Source organism: Aquila chrysaetos, chromosome 23, assembly GCF_900496995.4.
Source record: "Aquila chrysaetos chrysaetos chromosome 23, bAquChr1.4, whole genome shotgun sequence".
NCBI lineage: Eukaryota > Metazoa > Chordata > Aves > Accipitriformes > Accipitridae > Aquila > Aquila chrysaetos.
Genome location: NC_044026.1, coordinates 6960818 through 6977984, shown reverse-complemented (window position 1 = coordinate 6977984; position 17167 = coordinate 6960818). Strand labels below are relative to the sequence as shown.

Here is a 17167-nt window from a genome sequence, read left to right as displayed (position 1 = left end):
ACCAGTTTGCTTCTCAGCTAAATAAATGTCCAGATATTACACCACCTATTTAAAATGGAGACCTGAATTTGGAGACCAGTAATACGTATAATACCAGAAAATGCTAAATGCTCTCCTGTAACTGCAAGAAAAAGACAGAAAAATTCATCCAGGTATAAGAGCTAGCAAACTATCTGTGCTCACAGAAAACAGAGCACCAACTGCAGTGTACAGTCTTCAGAACAGCTGGATTAAAGCCAGTAAGACAGCATCAAATGATGCAGAGAACAAAAATAGAGTTTACCTTTCAAATTTCAAAAGACTCGAACAAGAAAAAAAAAAAGAAGACGACACTTACAAAGTGCTGCGCATGTTTTCCCCTAATGATGGATCTAGGGGAAAGGTTTCTTTTTCATTTCACTAAAGTCATGGAAAAAAGTCAACTAACAGTAAGTGCTACCAAAATCCCAAGAGAACATTTAATGAACATCTGATTTGTGAAATACTTTTTTTTTTCAGAAATCATGAAAAAACACATGAAAGCACAGAAGTAGCTGCAAAATTTTGTTTTCACTTCTTAGCCAGTGCAAAATTAAATTCCTTTTTCTGTTCCTGAATAACTGACGAGAAAAACCAATTCCTCTTCTCACTGCTTACTTCTGCTTACAATTTCCATTTTGCTTACCAGCTATTAAAAAGTTTCCTCCTTCAACTGTGAAAAAAAAAAAAAAAAAATCTCCATTGTGTAAACTACCCATAGCTAAAATATTAACTGAGGATGACAAGGAGGAGCCAGAACTAAGAATCAAAGAGAAGAAAAAAAGAGCGTGGTCATCAGGGTACCTGTCAGAAGAAAGCCCAAGGGGCCTGCCCCCCACCCTAAGGACGCAGCAACCCCACACCTAAATCACTCTAAGCCAACGCTGTGGTTGACGGTGGGTCCCGTCCCCGCGCTTGGGTCTCATCCTACCCCCCGACAAGGCTATCCACCATCGCTGCAGGCTGTGCAGCAGACCCTCCATTCGTCTTTTGAGTCTTCTCCTGCCAAACACGGAGCAGCAACCTTGTTTGGCAGGTCCCCGTGACTGTGGTTTAGCACCTGTACTTCTGCAGTGGTTCGGCTGCACATAAAGTTGATGCTTAAGTGCTGAAAAATAAAGGAGAGTCTGACAGAGGCAGAAAAAAGGGGAATTACTACGAGCGCATTTGCAGGAGCATGAAAAGGATTCAACGCTAATAAATACACCCAGGCCTAATATGATCATTTAGTTGAAACCGTAGCAGCATGAAAATTGCTAGAACTAGAGGCAAAGTTTTTGCAGTGTGAGTTGCCTCATACTCATTGGGGGTAACTTTCAAATCCTAACACTTGTATTACGCTTCTCACTGAAGCATCGAAAAATAAACAACCCAAAAAATCCCTGAACAAACAAACAAACCAACCAGAAACTTTATACAGAACACTGATTTTGAAACATGCTTTGAAAAATACCTAGGTTGTGAGCAAGCACCTTTCTAATAATGTGTCCTAACCGCCTGTTCCATGGAAGGGTCTCTGATAAAATAGGGTCTGCTTATGAAATAAAAGGGTCTCTGGCTTTCAGGTACATATAAATTATATAAAGGGTCTCTGGCTCACATGTTGGTGCATTAGCATGCCTTCAGTTAGGATGCAGCAGACCTCTTCCATATCACAGGAAACAGTGAAACCATTTATACTACAAGACAGTCAAAAATGAAAAGGGAACAGAAGCAGAGGGGAAAAAGAGAGAAGAACTGCTACACTGGTTTCCTTCCCAAAATTCCCATCGTTTTTCTTCTTTTTAGTCTATATGGGACAAGATTTTTGGGAGGAAGTTAAAATTCAGAGTACCTCTTTCCCTTTAACAAGCTAGTCCACCAACTTCTCGTCCGTTTTTTGACCTCCCAAGATGCAGAAGTATTTCAGGAAAGCAGTTAACTGTACAGTAACTGCACTAAGGAAAGCTGCAGACATAGGTTTGCAAAGCCTTTTGCTAAAGACTGCTGACAGAACATCGCAGGTTCCTCAAAAGGTACAAGTTTCTTCATGCAGAAAGAATATTCCCAGGCTAAAATTCATATGCAAGTTTCAGGTGTAATGTATACTTCTGACAAATATGGAGGAGGGGACAGCATAAGTGGAAAAAGACACACTTCTACTGAAATTATATGCTTCTCCTCAATAAATCTGATCACTTTAGCTGTAAGCTGGATTTCAGGTAGAGGGAACATCTACCTATATTTTTTAAGAAGTAAGTCTATAAAACAAATCTGGAAAACTTGCTACAAATCCCACACTTGGTAGTTTTTATTTCACTGAAATGTCTACTTTTGTGCATATTTTATTGCTTCAATACTGGAAATCAGAATGCCTCCAAGTAAAACAACACTGTTGTACTTCTAATTGCAAATCCATTTTTATCAAATGTACATGCATATTACAGATACAACACCACAAATAAACTGAAGTATAAAAATTAGCAAGGAACCATTTCAAATTCTGCAATAGGTAGGGAGTTTCTCCCTTTTACAGAGGTCAATCTGTAACCTAATGGGACGCAAACAGGACATCAGGCACAATGAACTTGTCGAGCATTTCTTCACAGAAAAAAAAGTAAGTCAAGGATATTTTATAATGATCGGGTTCTCAAATGATTTAACTACCACAAGTGCACCACTCTTCATCTTTAAAGACATGGTTCGTTATACCCCCACAGAAATATAAAAGATCCCATTACAAGTTATCCTGTGTCATGTTCATAACTAATCTAGAAAAAGGAACATGTTTACAGAAAGTTAATCTAATTTCTACGAAACATACCGTATCTTTCAAACTAAAGAATGCAGGCTCTTTTCCCAGATCGGTGTTAATTATCCACGTGGTATTTCAAAAATTCTTTTAAACTTCTGAGACACTGGGCACAGGGTGATTAGAGCTGAACTCAAACTAAAAGCTGGAACTGAAAAACTATCTATTATTTCCATCTTTTAGGACAATACTCAAGAAACAGTCCAAGGCACTAACAACTATGCCTGCCTCAACAGCACATGAATTAAGGCACCCTCTACATAGAGCAAGACGATTTCTGCTTACCTCCATCATATTTTAAAGGCCTTAAACGGAAATTTTTCAGAACTACTCAAATGCCTTCCCATAAATGGGATAGTCATTTCAGTAGCTAAGCCATGCTGCAAGGCAGAGGGACTTGGACCGATAACTTGAGAGTCTGGGACCAATAAATTAATAAAATCCTCAAAAAATAAAACAAAAAGGTAAAAGGCCAAAGCTGGTAATGCTTTTTTTTTTTTTGGGGGGGGGGCGGGTGGAGAAAGAAAACACAGTTAAATCTAAGGCTAAGTGACAAAGAAGCCTGCAGTACCACAATACTAAGCAACGTTACCCTTCCAGTTTTACTTTGTTTTTAAATAAGACATCTGGTCACCACAGCCAGGATCTTTTGTTTAACACAAACTCATAAATTCACTACAAAGTGGGGAGTGAAGGTCAATGTAGTTCAAAGAAACAGTAACATGCAGTATCTGCAATTAGTTGGTAAGAAATTCTGATGGGATTTCTAAAACCTGGGGAGCAGCAGGCCAGATGCACACAAGGAGGCACCTCTTCCCACCCATGTGCCGCAGCCCTGAACTTCCCAAATCAAGCACTTACGCCTCCTCTCCCAAAACCAAAGGGATCACACAGAAGACAGAGTCCAGCCTATGCCTCCAGCACCCTGGGGAACAGCCTTAGCCCCTGTGCAAGCAAACCAACTACTGCAGAAGATTGAAGCAGAGAGAAAACTGTCCTTCTGCTTCTCTTTGGTCTATTCAAAAACAAACAAACAAAAAAAGCAAAAAAACTTGAAGTTTCCATTGCACCTGAGACCAGCACAGCTGGACAGATGTGCAACAAAGCCCGCCTTAAGAATATCTGCCAAATCGAGCCCTTCTGAGAAAACAGGCAGAGGACCACCGCAGTACCTGGACCCAAACCAGTGTGCCAAGATGCTCAGCTCCTCCAGAGCTCCCGGCCGCAGGCACCTGGCACTTCCAAAGTCAGGGAAGCGGTGGCACGGCGTGGTGCCTGCAGTGACTGCTCAGTGGCTGCTCTGCACGGCCGTGCAGAAGAGCAGTTGGTGGCTACGCTCACCCGTACCATGCCAAAGCCCTGTTTTAAGTACTTGTACCCTTTTTTTTCAATCAGACTAGGTTACTTTTGTAAGACAAAACCACCAAATTGAGGGATTTATGATTACAGCCACAGCCCAGCATCCCGCCAGGCTCTTGCTCCGGTACAAAGCCATGAAGCGTAAAGCATGCCTCTGAATTCATCCTCGGGAGCTCACTGCTGCTCACTACTTCTGCTCCTCCACCAGAACGCTGGGGGCTGAAAGCAAAACAAGCCCAGGAAGCAAAAGCAGCGGTCTGACAAAACCAATACTTTACCCGAAAGGAGAAAGCTCTTCCCATGAAGTGGAAGGAGCCAACAGGACAGGTTGCTTCCGAGCGGATACAGTTTCGCAAGGAGAGTTAATAGCTGCAAGAAGCACTCTAAGCTGTTCAGGCATGCAAACTGGGAGAAAAGAGCAAATCAAACAATTCAGATGATCACAAAAATAAAGTTGGGGTTTTTTTAGGACAGTGAAATTGAACTAACAGCTTCAACAAAGCAGAATTGATCTTGGCTCTTGGAGGCAGAGAAGCACTCCATACCCTGAATCCTAATTACACTTCACATACTTTCCTCCATCTCGCAATGATTTGCAAACAATTAGAGTCTCACAATAGCCATGGTGGGCAGCAATTAGCCACCCTAGAGGAGGCAAGCAAACCGGCTGAATGAGCAGCCCACCACCAGGCAGCAGAACGCAGGGAGGGACGCGTGGATGTCCCTGTTCCCCAGCCCCCCACCGTCCCTGTACTCTAGGTGGAGCAGAAAGGTGGTTTCCTCACCAACTGGGATATCCTGGGACGGCACCAGATAGCAGGAGTTGCTCGCCTGGCTCCGCAAGATATCTCAGCAGCTCTCCCTAGGAGCAACGTCCTCGAGAGCAGGATGGGGGGGTTATGAAGCTGGTTCCCACCCAGCCTCAACGACCCCACCACAAAGATACAACCCCATACCTGCCCCGAGGCAAGACCCGGAGCTGAGATGCACTGCGCACCGCTGCCCTCTTCATCCTCACCTCTCGCAGCCCAGCCAGAGCACTGCTCATCCCACAGCCACCGGGCGTTACAGGCTGGGGTGGAGGCTTCGAGCCGCACCGAGGTACGACATGGCCCAGGACGGTGGGCATGAAGCTACTGATGGCCAGCGGTGGCCCCCAGAATAAATGTTTGGGGACATCTCTAGGTCTTTCGTACCATCTTGAGTTGGTTTCTCTAAAAGTTCAAAACTCAGGCGTTTAACAGGTTGTTACTTTCACTCAGGCCTCCCTAAAATCCACATTTTTTGTTGGATAAGAACACCGTCAGTTAGGCAAGGCCACTAACGACAGCAGCTCAACGTCTTGGCTTTACACCAGCCACACCGTCTTCCCTGAATTCTGCAAAATTATATAAACAGGTTTTGATACAATACAGCACCCATGAGGGAGTATTTCTCATTAGGCTTCCCCCACCAAAAAAAAAAGTTGCGGAACTTATTTGGGCAAGTACGTAAGAAAAAGGATGAAGGAGGACTCCTCCAAGGGCTGTAAAGAAGGCTGTGTTTCCTTTGTAATGATAAGGGCTCACCACATTTGAAGATAAGCACAGACAACATTAGATTTCAGTTTAAAGACCTAACGCTCCAAGCATTTACTCACCCAGGGAAATATCAACATTCGAGCCCTTACATTACTTACACCATGGGCTTTGCCAGATCAAACACTGCCACTAGGTAAATTGGTTTCTGTTGGGTTTTGTTTTGTTGGTTTTTTTTCTTCCCCAATCTGGCACGTAGAAACAAACTGAAACAAATTGTTTAATCATTATTCCTCAGTCCCAGTGCTCCGGGGAGGCTAGGCATGAGAAACGAGGGGAGTTTGGGCATTTCACTGCAGAGGTCGGTGTCCTGTGGTCCCCGTGACTCCCGTATCCCTGGGTGGGATGCTGAGATCTTGCTCCAGCATCGGACCACCGCGTGGGGAGGGAAAGACCACAGCGGGGAAAGAGAAGCGAGCCGAACTGCGCACCCGCTCTCCCGGGATGGTGGAAATGGAGCCGCAGCCCTGCGGCACTGGTTATTTCTGCCATGGCAGGGCTCTCGCAGCTGCTTATCTCAGTCCTCTGCCATCAGTCCAGGTCAGGCCGAGCCTATTTTTATAGCCCTGAAGGCCGCACGGCCAAATGCTTCCATTCTCATGTTACAAGTGAAAATACCTGAAACTGTTTTCCACCTGGAAACAGATGAGAAGGTGGGACACACAAGCTGCAGTCCTGTAAATTACCCAGACACGGGGCACTACTTGGGGCAATATAAAAAAAGTCTCTCTCATTTTTGGTGGGTGCTGTAAATAACGCTGAAGAGACCTATCTAGTGTTACTTAAACTCTGCCACCACAGACACGCTCTATTATTTTAGAAGGAAGAGGTTTTTTTCCTTTGAGGGTGGTGAGGCACTGGAACAGGTTGCCCAGAGAGGCTGTGGATGCCCCATCCCTGGAAGTGTTCAAGGCCAGGTTGGACGGGGCTCTGAGCAACCTGATCTGGTGGAAGGTGTCCCTGCCCATGGCAGGGGGGCTGGAACTAGACAATCTTTGAAAGTCCCTTCCAACCCAAACCATTCTGTGATTTTCCTGTCTTTTTCTGTGCCATTTGGCCTCCACAACGTGAAAATAAAAAGCCATTGTAACTGTTCACTGGATTAGCATTGCACAGGCTGGTGTTCAGACACAACCCAGCCCCTCCTCTCCGTGCACAGGTACATCCTCACCTTTCATATTAGTATTTAACACAACGTTAGCATTTCAACACAAGCACCTGCGTTTCACCTTACCCATCTCAGCGTCTCTGTGCTTTAGGAGCAGGAAACCCACCCCAGAAAGGCAAGCAGAGGCAGCCAGAGCGGCACGCACAGTTCAGGAGGCTCGGGGTCGGGAATCGGGGTGCCCGGCTTTGCAGGCAGGAGCCTGGCTCCCCCTGTTCCCATCCCTCCTTCCAGCTCATGCCTCCCAGCCAAACACTCTAACAGAGAAGCCACCCTCTTGGGAAAAAGCTTATAAGCATGCATTCTCCTTAAAAAATGTTAACAGTAAAATAAGGAGGAAAAAAAAAAAATAAAAGGGGAAAAAAACCTGCCGATCTGAATTCCAGTTGTGGGCAAGGCTAGATAACATTTTGACGAGAGTCCAAGCTTTCAGTAAAGTATTTGGATTTCCCCCTCTCCTTGTGCAAGGCTTCAGAGAGCGCTCTTCCTTCAGAAAACAAACCCACAAATACAGACAACGAGCACTACTAATATCCTTTATTAACATCATTATTGTGGCGTCTTCCTCTGCTCAGTCTGTTGCATGTAAAATAAAAGTGCCCTTTTTTTTTTTTTTTAAATTAGAGCTCAGATTGAGCCTGTATCTATCAGTAACCTGTTTTGGTATCTTGGACATATTTTTAGACAAAAAGGCAAGCTGTTTTGAAGACTGTATCGGGACAGATCTTTTAATATGCTACTCATTTTGCCTTTCACCCCTCCAAAAGGTAAAAACATTTACGGGGATACCCATCTGAATTCTCTACTAAAAAGTTAAGTCTTCACCATATTTTTGACCCTCTTCTGCTACCATGTAATGAAGAGGGGCAATCTAGCTGGATTCCCCATCTGAGTCGCGGGAAACCTCAACCTCTGTGGTCCCCTTGCTGCCTTTCTCTGAAACAGACTCCACTGGAACCTTGGGAGATGCACAGGGCTACTAAAAGCTGATGCATTTACAATTATTACAGTCCTGTTTGGACCAGAGAGTATGAAAGAGCAGCAAAAGATCTTTTGCTTTTTAAATTACCAGGAAAAGGACATAGAGCTTATCAACAGCCATTTTTCTTTTTGCATTAAAAAATTAAAAGCCAGGCAAGGAGAAAATATGGAAGAGAGCTCTTACCACGTAACTAGTCAGATCTCCATTCACAACCAAGAGGTGCTCTGTAGATCAGTTCAAAAGCTATTGCCCTGCAAGAATTTTATTTAAAAGAAAAAAAAAAAAAATCCTAAGATGGGAGTTTACTTCAATTGCTGGCATATAGCTCAAAGAACTGTATTTATCATGCCTACCACATTTATTTTTATTAAAGGAATAATAAGGGTCAGATTCATATACAGAAGATGCTTCTTTTTGCTTGTGTATTATCTGATATTTAAAGTTGTGAACCATAAAGGTTTATATGAGCTGAAGAAGAAATTAATTTCTTTTCAAAATGTTCATCCTCTGCGAGTTGCAAATGGTCTAAGAACACATCCAGCTTGGAAAGTGCCCTGAGCTGAAAATGGAGGCTGGAAGAGTAGTAGGGGGGAAATCATACTTAAATTAAAAACACGAGTAAAACAGGAACAAAACATAATCTTTTATTGATCTATTTCAAGCAAGAAGTTAAAGAAGAACTGTATCTCAAAAAGTAAAGACAAAAGCTGCTTGAAACAAGAGTTCATTTTAAAGTTTTATTTAACCCTATTTATAAAAGGGAAAATTCACAAGTATTTAAAAGAATCCTAAGTGGGTTTTTATATATTAAGAGCATGCAATGTGAAGTACTGTGTAAACAGCAACTGCAAAGCTAGCTGCTTGGGAAGAGTGAAAAACTACCCTCCGTCCAGTGCTTGTGATGAAATCATTCCCAACACCTCCCAGAACAAGCAGTTTTGCTGTCAAAATGCATAAAACTAATCTAATCAAACAGGAAGGTGAATGAAGCTTTCAGCATCCCCTAATAAAAACAAAAGTAGTGGTTCACTTACAGGCTAAACCATCTTGCACTATTCTACCATAAGGCATTTGACAGTATTTTTGACTACAGATGGCATCTCAAGCTTATCATTAATATGTAACCTCAGAACCAAAGATATCAGCAAGTACCAAATCCAGCCAACTCTCACCTGCTAACCACGGCTACCTCACAAGCCTTTTTGTAGGGATACCTAACGAAATCTCCAATTATGGGGGAAAAAAAAAAAAACAGAACCAACAAATTGCTGAGCTAAATAAGTTTTACAAATCTATAATTTAAAATTAGTTATTAGTTAAAAAATTATAATTCAGTTTCTGTAAAGTATTTCTAAAACATTACCAATTTCCTTCCTAAGTGTCTGATCCAACAGAGCTCTTAAGTAGAGATCCAGGTAAAGCAGCAGGTTAAACATTTACTTGAAAGGCGCATCCCTCAGGAAGACAGAAACCAGCATGACACTGGTCAGGTAATGAAGAGTTAAACACAGCTTCCATCATTTTTTTGTACCCGCTGCTTGCTAGCCCAGTGTGCATTTGGTAACTGCCCTAGGACACAAATTAAGAAACAGTAGTAAACATAGTCTCTCTCTTACAAACATCTGCTCAGAGTCTGACTGAAAAACAGTACTCAAAGAAAGAAACGTAGATACGGAAGAAAAGCGCTTTTGTGTGAGAGATCATCTCTAGTCCATCCTTCAGGAATTAAATCCACATAAAATATACCCTCCAGCTGTGCTAACTTACTCTTACATAATGGATAAAATGCCCTGGTAAGGAGAGAGAAGCGTACTGGAAGAAAAAAAAAATCCATGCAAATATGAGAATAGGGCCATAAACAGATGTCCTCACTTAGGTTCAGTGCAAATACCATGTTATAGTAACACGGGCAAGGGCAGCTCAGGTTTTGCACCCTTCCACCCTGTTTAAAGCAAATTATGTCACGGGTGGTCCACTGCCCCATCTACTTATGAAATGGGAGTCTCCCAGGGGTTTTCTTCTGCTGATCCTGTGTGGGTCTAACACAGCCTGAGGATACGCAGCCTCCTCCTCCTCCTCACCGGAGGAGCTGTGAGATTCTCCTTTACCATGGTACCTGCTTTCGCGTACAGGATCTTTCACACCTTTGAAACGTCTACCTTTCCATCAAACTTAATTGCAATTGGCCAGGGCTCAAGTTACTAAAGGGAAAAGAAAACAGATATGGATATTGTTCTCACTTAAGCTTCACTTCCCCAGTAAAACAAACAAAATCTTCTAATTTAGGGCTCTACAGCTTGGTAGACCATACTCTGAAATATGGTGGTGCTTAACTGCCCTTTTTATCTGTCAGTTTGGAAAAGGCAGGTACTAATAAAGCATCTCTATAGTCATGTAAAGCAAGAATCAGGAGGTAAGCTTTGCACTGAAAGCACTTATCAGCAAAGCCCAACTGTTTCTCAGTACAGGTCTCTGTTTCGCTCATCCCAAGTAAAAACTGTGAAAAAAAAATTAAGCTATCCATCTAACTCTGGCTATGCTTAATGCTTCCCCACACTTGCTTTTTTGTTACAGGACTCTCATTTCTAAGCCCTTTTAAGTACAAACATTTCCAAATGGTTTAAGAGACGGTCAGAATTTACAGTTCCCTTGGAAAATGTTGTCTGAGACAGGAGCGGCTTTCCTTTGCAAGCCAAGAGAGATTTATGCAAGCCCGTGCACTGTAGATTCAGCAAAATGATTCACCTGAAACTTAACCAGAGAGAAAAAGCAGTTTGTTTGGTCGAAGCTTGCAAATTTCTGCCATGGAAAGCTCAGGCGCGAGGAGTTAACTTTTGTGGATCTGAACCTCATGATTGTCCTGGACCTAAATCAAGCAGCTGTAAACAGCTATTTTTAACTCTGAAAATTAATCCACATCATCCTTACAATCACAAAAGAGTGGCCTATGACTTCCACACAGGGGGCAGGGGAAAAATATGAGGGTAAACATTTAACTCACTGGCAAAACTTCCATTAACCTTACCAGGGCTAGCATTTCATTAGCAATACATTGATAACATGGGATCTACCCAGCCACAATTGAGTTTTGTGCTCTTTATGACTCCACAGCTAGAACAAGCTCTGATAAAAAAAAAAAAAAAAAAAAGGCAGAAACCAGTATTATTGAGTGGCAGGGGTCAATGGTTCAGGAGCAAAAGGTTTTAATAAAATAAATGTCAAATGTGGTAATGTAGCTTCTTAAACTGCGTAGAAAATATTAGCTTGGGAAATACCTGACCATGCTTTCAAATATATAAGCCACCATTAAAAATACTGATTTTTAAAAGGTACAGAACAGCCTCGTCTGCTTTTTAAGAGTTACACTGTTATCTGTATTATTTCCTCAAAGTATTGTTTGTTTGAATTCAGCTGCTGATGCCTTTGAACCAAAAGTTTGGCCCAAATTCCTTGCTCGGTTACCCTACAACGTCGACGCAGCCTAACGCAACGTTCTCACTGGAGTTATCCAGAGATCTATGCTGTTGCGAGGGTAGAGCGCGATCCTTCTTCTCCGTACACATCCTCCACTACACGTACCTGGAGTGCCACGCGGGTACAACGTGCCGCACCTACAGCCACATAACCCGTAGTACCATCAATGCAAAAATAACTCAGAATCCACTTTTCCACAACACCGAATTAACAACCCCCTCCCGGTAACGTATGCATCGGGCCGAAGTCCGAAGTCCCATAGGTATTTACATAACTCCCTTTACATAAAGGAGGCGGCGAGAGCCCCACCGTCTGGGGGGGGGGAGCACAGCCGAGCTGGGGTGCCCCCAGCCGCCCCCCCCGAGCCCAGCGACCGCCGCCCGGTGCCCGCCGGGGTTTCCGCGGGCTGCAGCCAGCCCTGCGCCGAGCGGGACCGACCCCGACCCCCCCCCCGGCGGCTCTCCTCAGCCAACTCCACCGGCCGCGGGCTTCCCTTAGCCACCGGGAGGGGAAATAAAATAAAAGTGGGTTTAGCGGTGCTCAAGGCTACAGAAGCACGAAGCTGCTCCCGAGGCAACTCCGGGGGGGGGGGGGGGGGGGGGGACGAAAAGCCGGGGCGTCTCCGCTTCGCGCTCTCCCCCGAGCCGAACCGAACCGAGCCGGCCCGCTGAGGGGCCCCGCCGCGGCCCGAACAAAGAGGCCGCTCCCGCCTCCCGCGGCCCCCCCACGCACCCCCGCCGCCGGTGGGGGGTCCCCCCGGCACGGCCAAGTTCCCTCAGGGCAGAGCGGAGGCGGGGGGGGGGGGAAACCCACCGCCCGGCCCGGCGCCCCGCCGAGCCCCCCCCCCCCCCCGCGCCCCCAGGTACCCGTGAAGCGGCCGCCGCCGTCTCCGTGGCCCCGACGCCGCTGCAGGATGAAGTAGCCGCTGCTCTTCTGCGTGACCCACAGCTTGAGGGCGTTTTTCAGCAGCACCTCCTCGGGCTTCAGCCACATCTTTCCCCGGCTCGGCGTCTCCTCTCCCTCCGTCCCCCCCCCCCGCCCCGCCGCACCCCCCGCTAGCCCGGTCACATCGCCCCCCGCGGGCTGCGCGGCTCCCAGCTCCGGCTCCCAGCCTCGGCTCCCTCCGCGCGGGCCCGGCCGCCGGGGAGGGGCGGGAGGCGGAGCCCCGGCCGCGGGCCGCCCTTCGCGGGGAGCCGGGGGCTTTGTGCGGCCGAGGCGTTCGCCGCCATCCGAGCCGCTCCGTGCCCTTACGGCGGGGCCGGGGGGGCAGCTCCGGCCAGAGGGAAGGGGAGCGGGGGGGGTGTCCCGGTTTTCCCTCTCGGGGGTCCCGTGGCGCCCCGAGCCCCCTCACAGAGCACAGGGGTGTTCCCGCGGCACCCCGGGGTCCCCGCGTATCCCCCCCGGCACTGCAGCCTGGCGTACGGCAGCCCGGCACCGGACGGCACCCGCCTTTTCACAGCGGGCAGCGCCTGCATCGGGCCCCCCCCCCAGGTCCCCGCAGGTTTTGCGAGCGGGCTCGGCGCGGGGGCCGTAGGTGCGCACCCCCGCCCGTGGGTCCGCGCGTCCCGGCGCGGGTGGCGGGAAGGAAAGGGGAAGGGTGCCCGGGCTTCGGCGGGGGGGAGCTCTGCTTTCCTGTTTTCTTCTAGCTCACAGCCCAGAGCCTGAGCCCGCAGCTGCCCTGGTGTTTGGATGCCAGGGCTAGAAACTTCGACTGAAAACGCAGAACCTTCGTTTTACGGCGGTTTGTTTCTCATTTAAGAAACGGTCAGGCGCTGCTTGCGGTTGAGCTGTCGGTGGGATCGTTTGTGAGCCCGCACGAATGGTTCCTGCTGCAGCACCTTACGCCGGTAATGCTCTGACGCTGTATTTTACGTTCTCATTATCCCAGATTGCCGTTGAAACGTGACCGGTGTGCTTTCTTTCAGTCACATTCCGCTTCCAATTAACAGCAAATATTAAATAATTTCTTTATAACCATTCCAGTAGCAGGCTGCTAAACCTCACGCGCTCTTCATTTGGATTAAAGACCCCGGTCGCTGTGGGTTAAATCACGTACTCGTAATTTGAGCAAAGATCCCTCTAAGTAGAGAATTTTGATTAGACCTGAGCTTCACTTTACCAAGCTCAACCTATAGTTATGTGAGTTGTGAACTTCCCAACTCTTTGAAAGGGACTGATGCTGCAGTGCGCTAGTTAGCGTAGCCAGCGGTAATTACTAACTGGGATTTGGAAGGTGCCCATGTGGACTGCTTTCCAGCTGCCAGTGGGAACATTTAGCAGGCAAAATTCTGTACTCAGCTGCAATGTAGCAAACGCCGTGTGATCCGTGTTCTTTACAAGTTCGATGTAAAGCAATGATTTCATTTCCATACATAGAATAGCAAGCAAGCATTGTGAGCATACTACTTGTCTGATACAAAAATAAAAGCTGTTAAAAGGAGGAGATGATGGACATCCACATAACAATGTATTTAAAAATTAATGAGAGTGTAAGAAGGAGTTATTTAAAATGCTCTTTCAGGTTAAGAATAGCTCACAGGTTTCCCCTGCCCCCAAAACAATCCTGAAGACATGTAAGTCTTGAAAGTTTAAATGCTCGGTGAAGTGAGACAGTGATTATTTCTTCCCTTTTCAGATATTTGAATATTAATTTTTGTTAATGTTTTTGGAGCATTTTTTACATTCAACCTTGGGGTTTGGGCAGGCTGATTTGAGACATAACTGAGAAGAGGACCAAGCAGATTGCTGGCCTTTGAGGTGCTTTTGAGCTTGAGAGTTAGCGAAAGAGTAAAGCAGTTGGTTTCAGGATCCGGTGTCATGCACACCTGCCTCTGTTAATTACACCTTGAGACACGCTTCTGGTTGAACCACTACCAGTACTCCATCAGAGTCATGGGCTTCGTAACCACGTCGAAGTTGGCCCAACAATACGGGATCATTCGTGCTTTTTAAATAAGCAGCTTTTCCAATACATGGAACCGGTAGAAGGTAATTAACAAAGAACCTCTGAGAAGTTGCTTCGGAGTTGGGGAAGGGGGATGGATGAGATGAGGGAAAACCGATCCAGGACATCAAAGTACAAGCAAGCACTTTGTAATATATATAGTAATAAACACATCTACTGAAAGTAGGAGCGTACTTCTTTCTCAACGTGGCATTGTGCGCGGCATTGTGCTGACATCCCGAGGAGGCTGCAGAGAGATGCTCGCTGCCAAAACGCCTGTGAGTTTTAGGATACCACCACCCTCGCTCCCACCCCCCGAGGATCTCCTTTCCCACAGAAGCCAGCAGGACACATGAACCCTCCGGAGCCACATGGAGCATGAAGCCGTTCGGTGTGCACCACGTCCCTCACACTGCCAGGCCAGGTATTTTGAACGGTCCCTGGCCTTGGCCGCGGCACGGCTGAGGGCCGTTCGCACATGCCCTTCCCCTGGCTCTTCTGCACCCCTCCTAACCTCGAACAGACGGGCAGCCGCAGGCGTGAGGAAGCAGTAACACAGCCGCTGTGGCACCGAAACAGGCGCCGATAACCTCCAGGTCAAAAAGGCTTGCAGAAAGAAGTTGAACATGCTTATTATATTATTTAACCAAAAACCAGCAAGGAAAAAATACCCCGCACATATGTTTCACCACCAAATGTTGCAGCCTCTACCTGCTAACTAGATGGTCTTTGGCAACAGCTAACAAAAGGTTTATGTTCACGGAGAAAGTCCTGCAGCGATGTACTGGCTATTTCCACAGCCGGTATTTGAACAGGATTTGGATGATCGGAGGATCTTCTGAAATCTCCTGTGAGGCTATAGTCTTAAAATGCTGGTGTCTAGAGAGGTAAATAAAACCAGGGAGGACAGGAATCTAGTGCATTATTGGACAAAAAACAGGGTGCTGTGAGAAGCTAAACACCTTTTTATAAGTTCTCTGATATAGTCTAGAAAAGATAGGACTACCTTACTCAATTGCTTGAAGGTACTTAAGGTTAGTAGGCAGGAGAAAAATAGCTTCAGAAAAAAATGAAGATGGATTTGAAAGGAAAGAACTGAAAGAAAATGAGGTTTCTGGCCTTGTGCCACCCTTAACATGCGCTCTGAAATGACTGTGTTTGGGTTATTTATGATGCTATGTATCTTTCCAAATTTCAGTACCAAATAGCACAGGGCAGGGAGTCTGATGTTCAGTCTACGTTCGAGCACAGCATCAGTCATACCAGGAATAAACTGCAGAGATCCTGAGCGTCTGTGAGACGGAGTGCAGACTGCACAGGGTGCAGGGGACAGTCACAGGGAAAACTTTGCTTTCCCTTCTTGCCTTTGTCACTGACTGCCTTCCCAGCCCTAGGCATGCCCTTTAACTTCACCCGGCTTCTTCTTTTTCATCCATCAAACACGCATATAATTTTTATTCTGGATGTCACCGAGATGCTCAGGGAAGGCGGATTCCTCATGTGCATCAAATGAATGATGCCTCCGTGGGCAGGAAACAGGCAGCCGCGGTGGTCTGGACCTCCTCCTGCCTGGCTGGCCCTCCGCAGAAGGGACCGAACCCTCTGAGCCTACATCAGGGTGGGGGGGCAATGCTTGAACATACTTAGGAGAGCATGCAATGCTCTAGGATAGGCTCCGAGGGTTGCAGTTGCATAGTTGAAGCTGATACACGTACAGGCTGCCACCAAAACAGGTTGTCCATGCTCCCTCCCCCGCACCAGACCTCCTGTCGTGAATTGCACTAACTAAACTAGTTGAAAACTAACTTTTATTTATTCAAGTGTTTTGGACAGGTTAGTTCTTTGGTTATGTTGTGACTGTAGGAAAACTAGGGTAAGAATGCACATCCTGGGCTGGGGGAAAGAAACAGGCTGATGTTTCAGGCAGGAGACTGTAGGGAGATTTATTTGCATTTATCATGAAATGAGAGCCTAGAGATGGAGCTTCATTTATTTATACCTACAGCAACAAATTAGCTGGAATTTGGCTAGCATTCTGCAAGTGCACAGTCCAATCACCTCCATGTTTCCAGTTTTGAGTCTTTACCTTGTTTCTTTATTAGTGTCTGAAAAAGCCCTAATCAGTGAGCTAATTGAATTCCCAAGACACAGCTGATGAAACTCCCAGATGATCCCAAGTTTGGATGTACCAGAGGCAGCAGTGAGTGCAGAGAAATAGTGTAGGGTGCTAGGGAAATAATAGACATTAGCGAATATACCATTGGAAATTCAAACTGCTGGCTAATGGTGCTAGGGAAATAATATACATTAGCAAATATACCATTGGAAATTCAAACTGCTGGCTAATATATCTAGGGAAAAACAACTAAAATATACTTATTCCAGGGGACAAAAAAAAAAAGCCTCACAGGCTGTTTTCAACCCTTTATTTTCTGCAGCCCCCAAAGTTTTCCACTATGGCTTCAGCCTCCTGTAGACCAGTTGTCAGCAGGCATCAACACATTTACCTTTCTTAGTGGCATGTCCCCTTGAAGCCATCAGCCAATGTGGAGGTCCGGAGCCCTCTGGCCAAAAACCATTGAGCACTCAGACAGCAGGAAAGAGATTTTTCTGAAGAACTGAAGCCACAAGTCTTCAGATTCTCTATATTGATATGTGGCTGGATTCTGAAAAGACCTTATCTCCCACCTACACCGAACTAAGGAGCAGATGTGTTGACACACTTGGTCAGCACCCAGCAGCAGCCTTAAGCCCTCAGCAAGCTCCTCCAGGCACAGGGTCACCCTTTGAAAGGACCCTCAAGATCCAAAATCCCCCCCTGCTAAGACTGCCAGGTTTTCCATGTAACATAGGATTA

The 17167-nt window shown here is 46.2% G+C and overlaps 1 protein-coding gene across 3 annotated transcripts in view; it reads right to left on the bottom strand.

Moving 5' to 3' along the window:
• Positions 1-12390, bottom strand: part of TBC1D8 (TBC1 domain family member 8) — a 50188-nt gene extending 37798 nt beyond the window's left edge. For 2 of the 3 annotated variants that reach the window (XM_029998671.2, XM_029998672.2), the window contains exon 1: positions 12233-12390. In XM_029998671.2, coding sequence (XP_029854531.1) covers positions 12233-12359 — 127 coding nt within the window. In that variant the 5' untranslated portion in view covers positions 12360-12390. Of the gene's footprint in view, positions 1-949; positions 1006-12232 lie in introns of those variants that run through there. The other variant, XM_029998673.1, reaches the window with a different exon arrangement.
• Positions 12391-17167: the final 4777 nt, after the last annotated feature.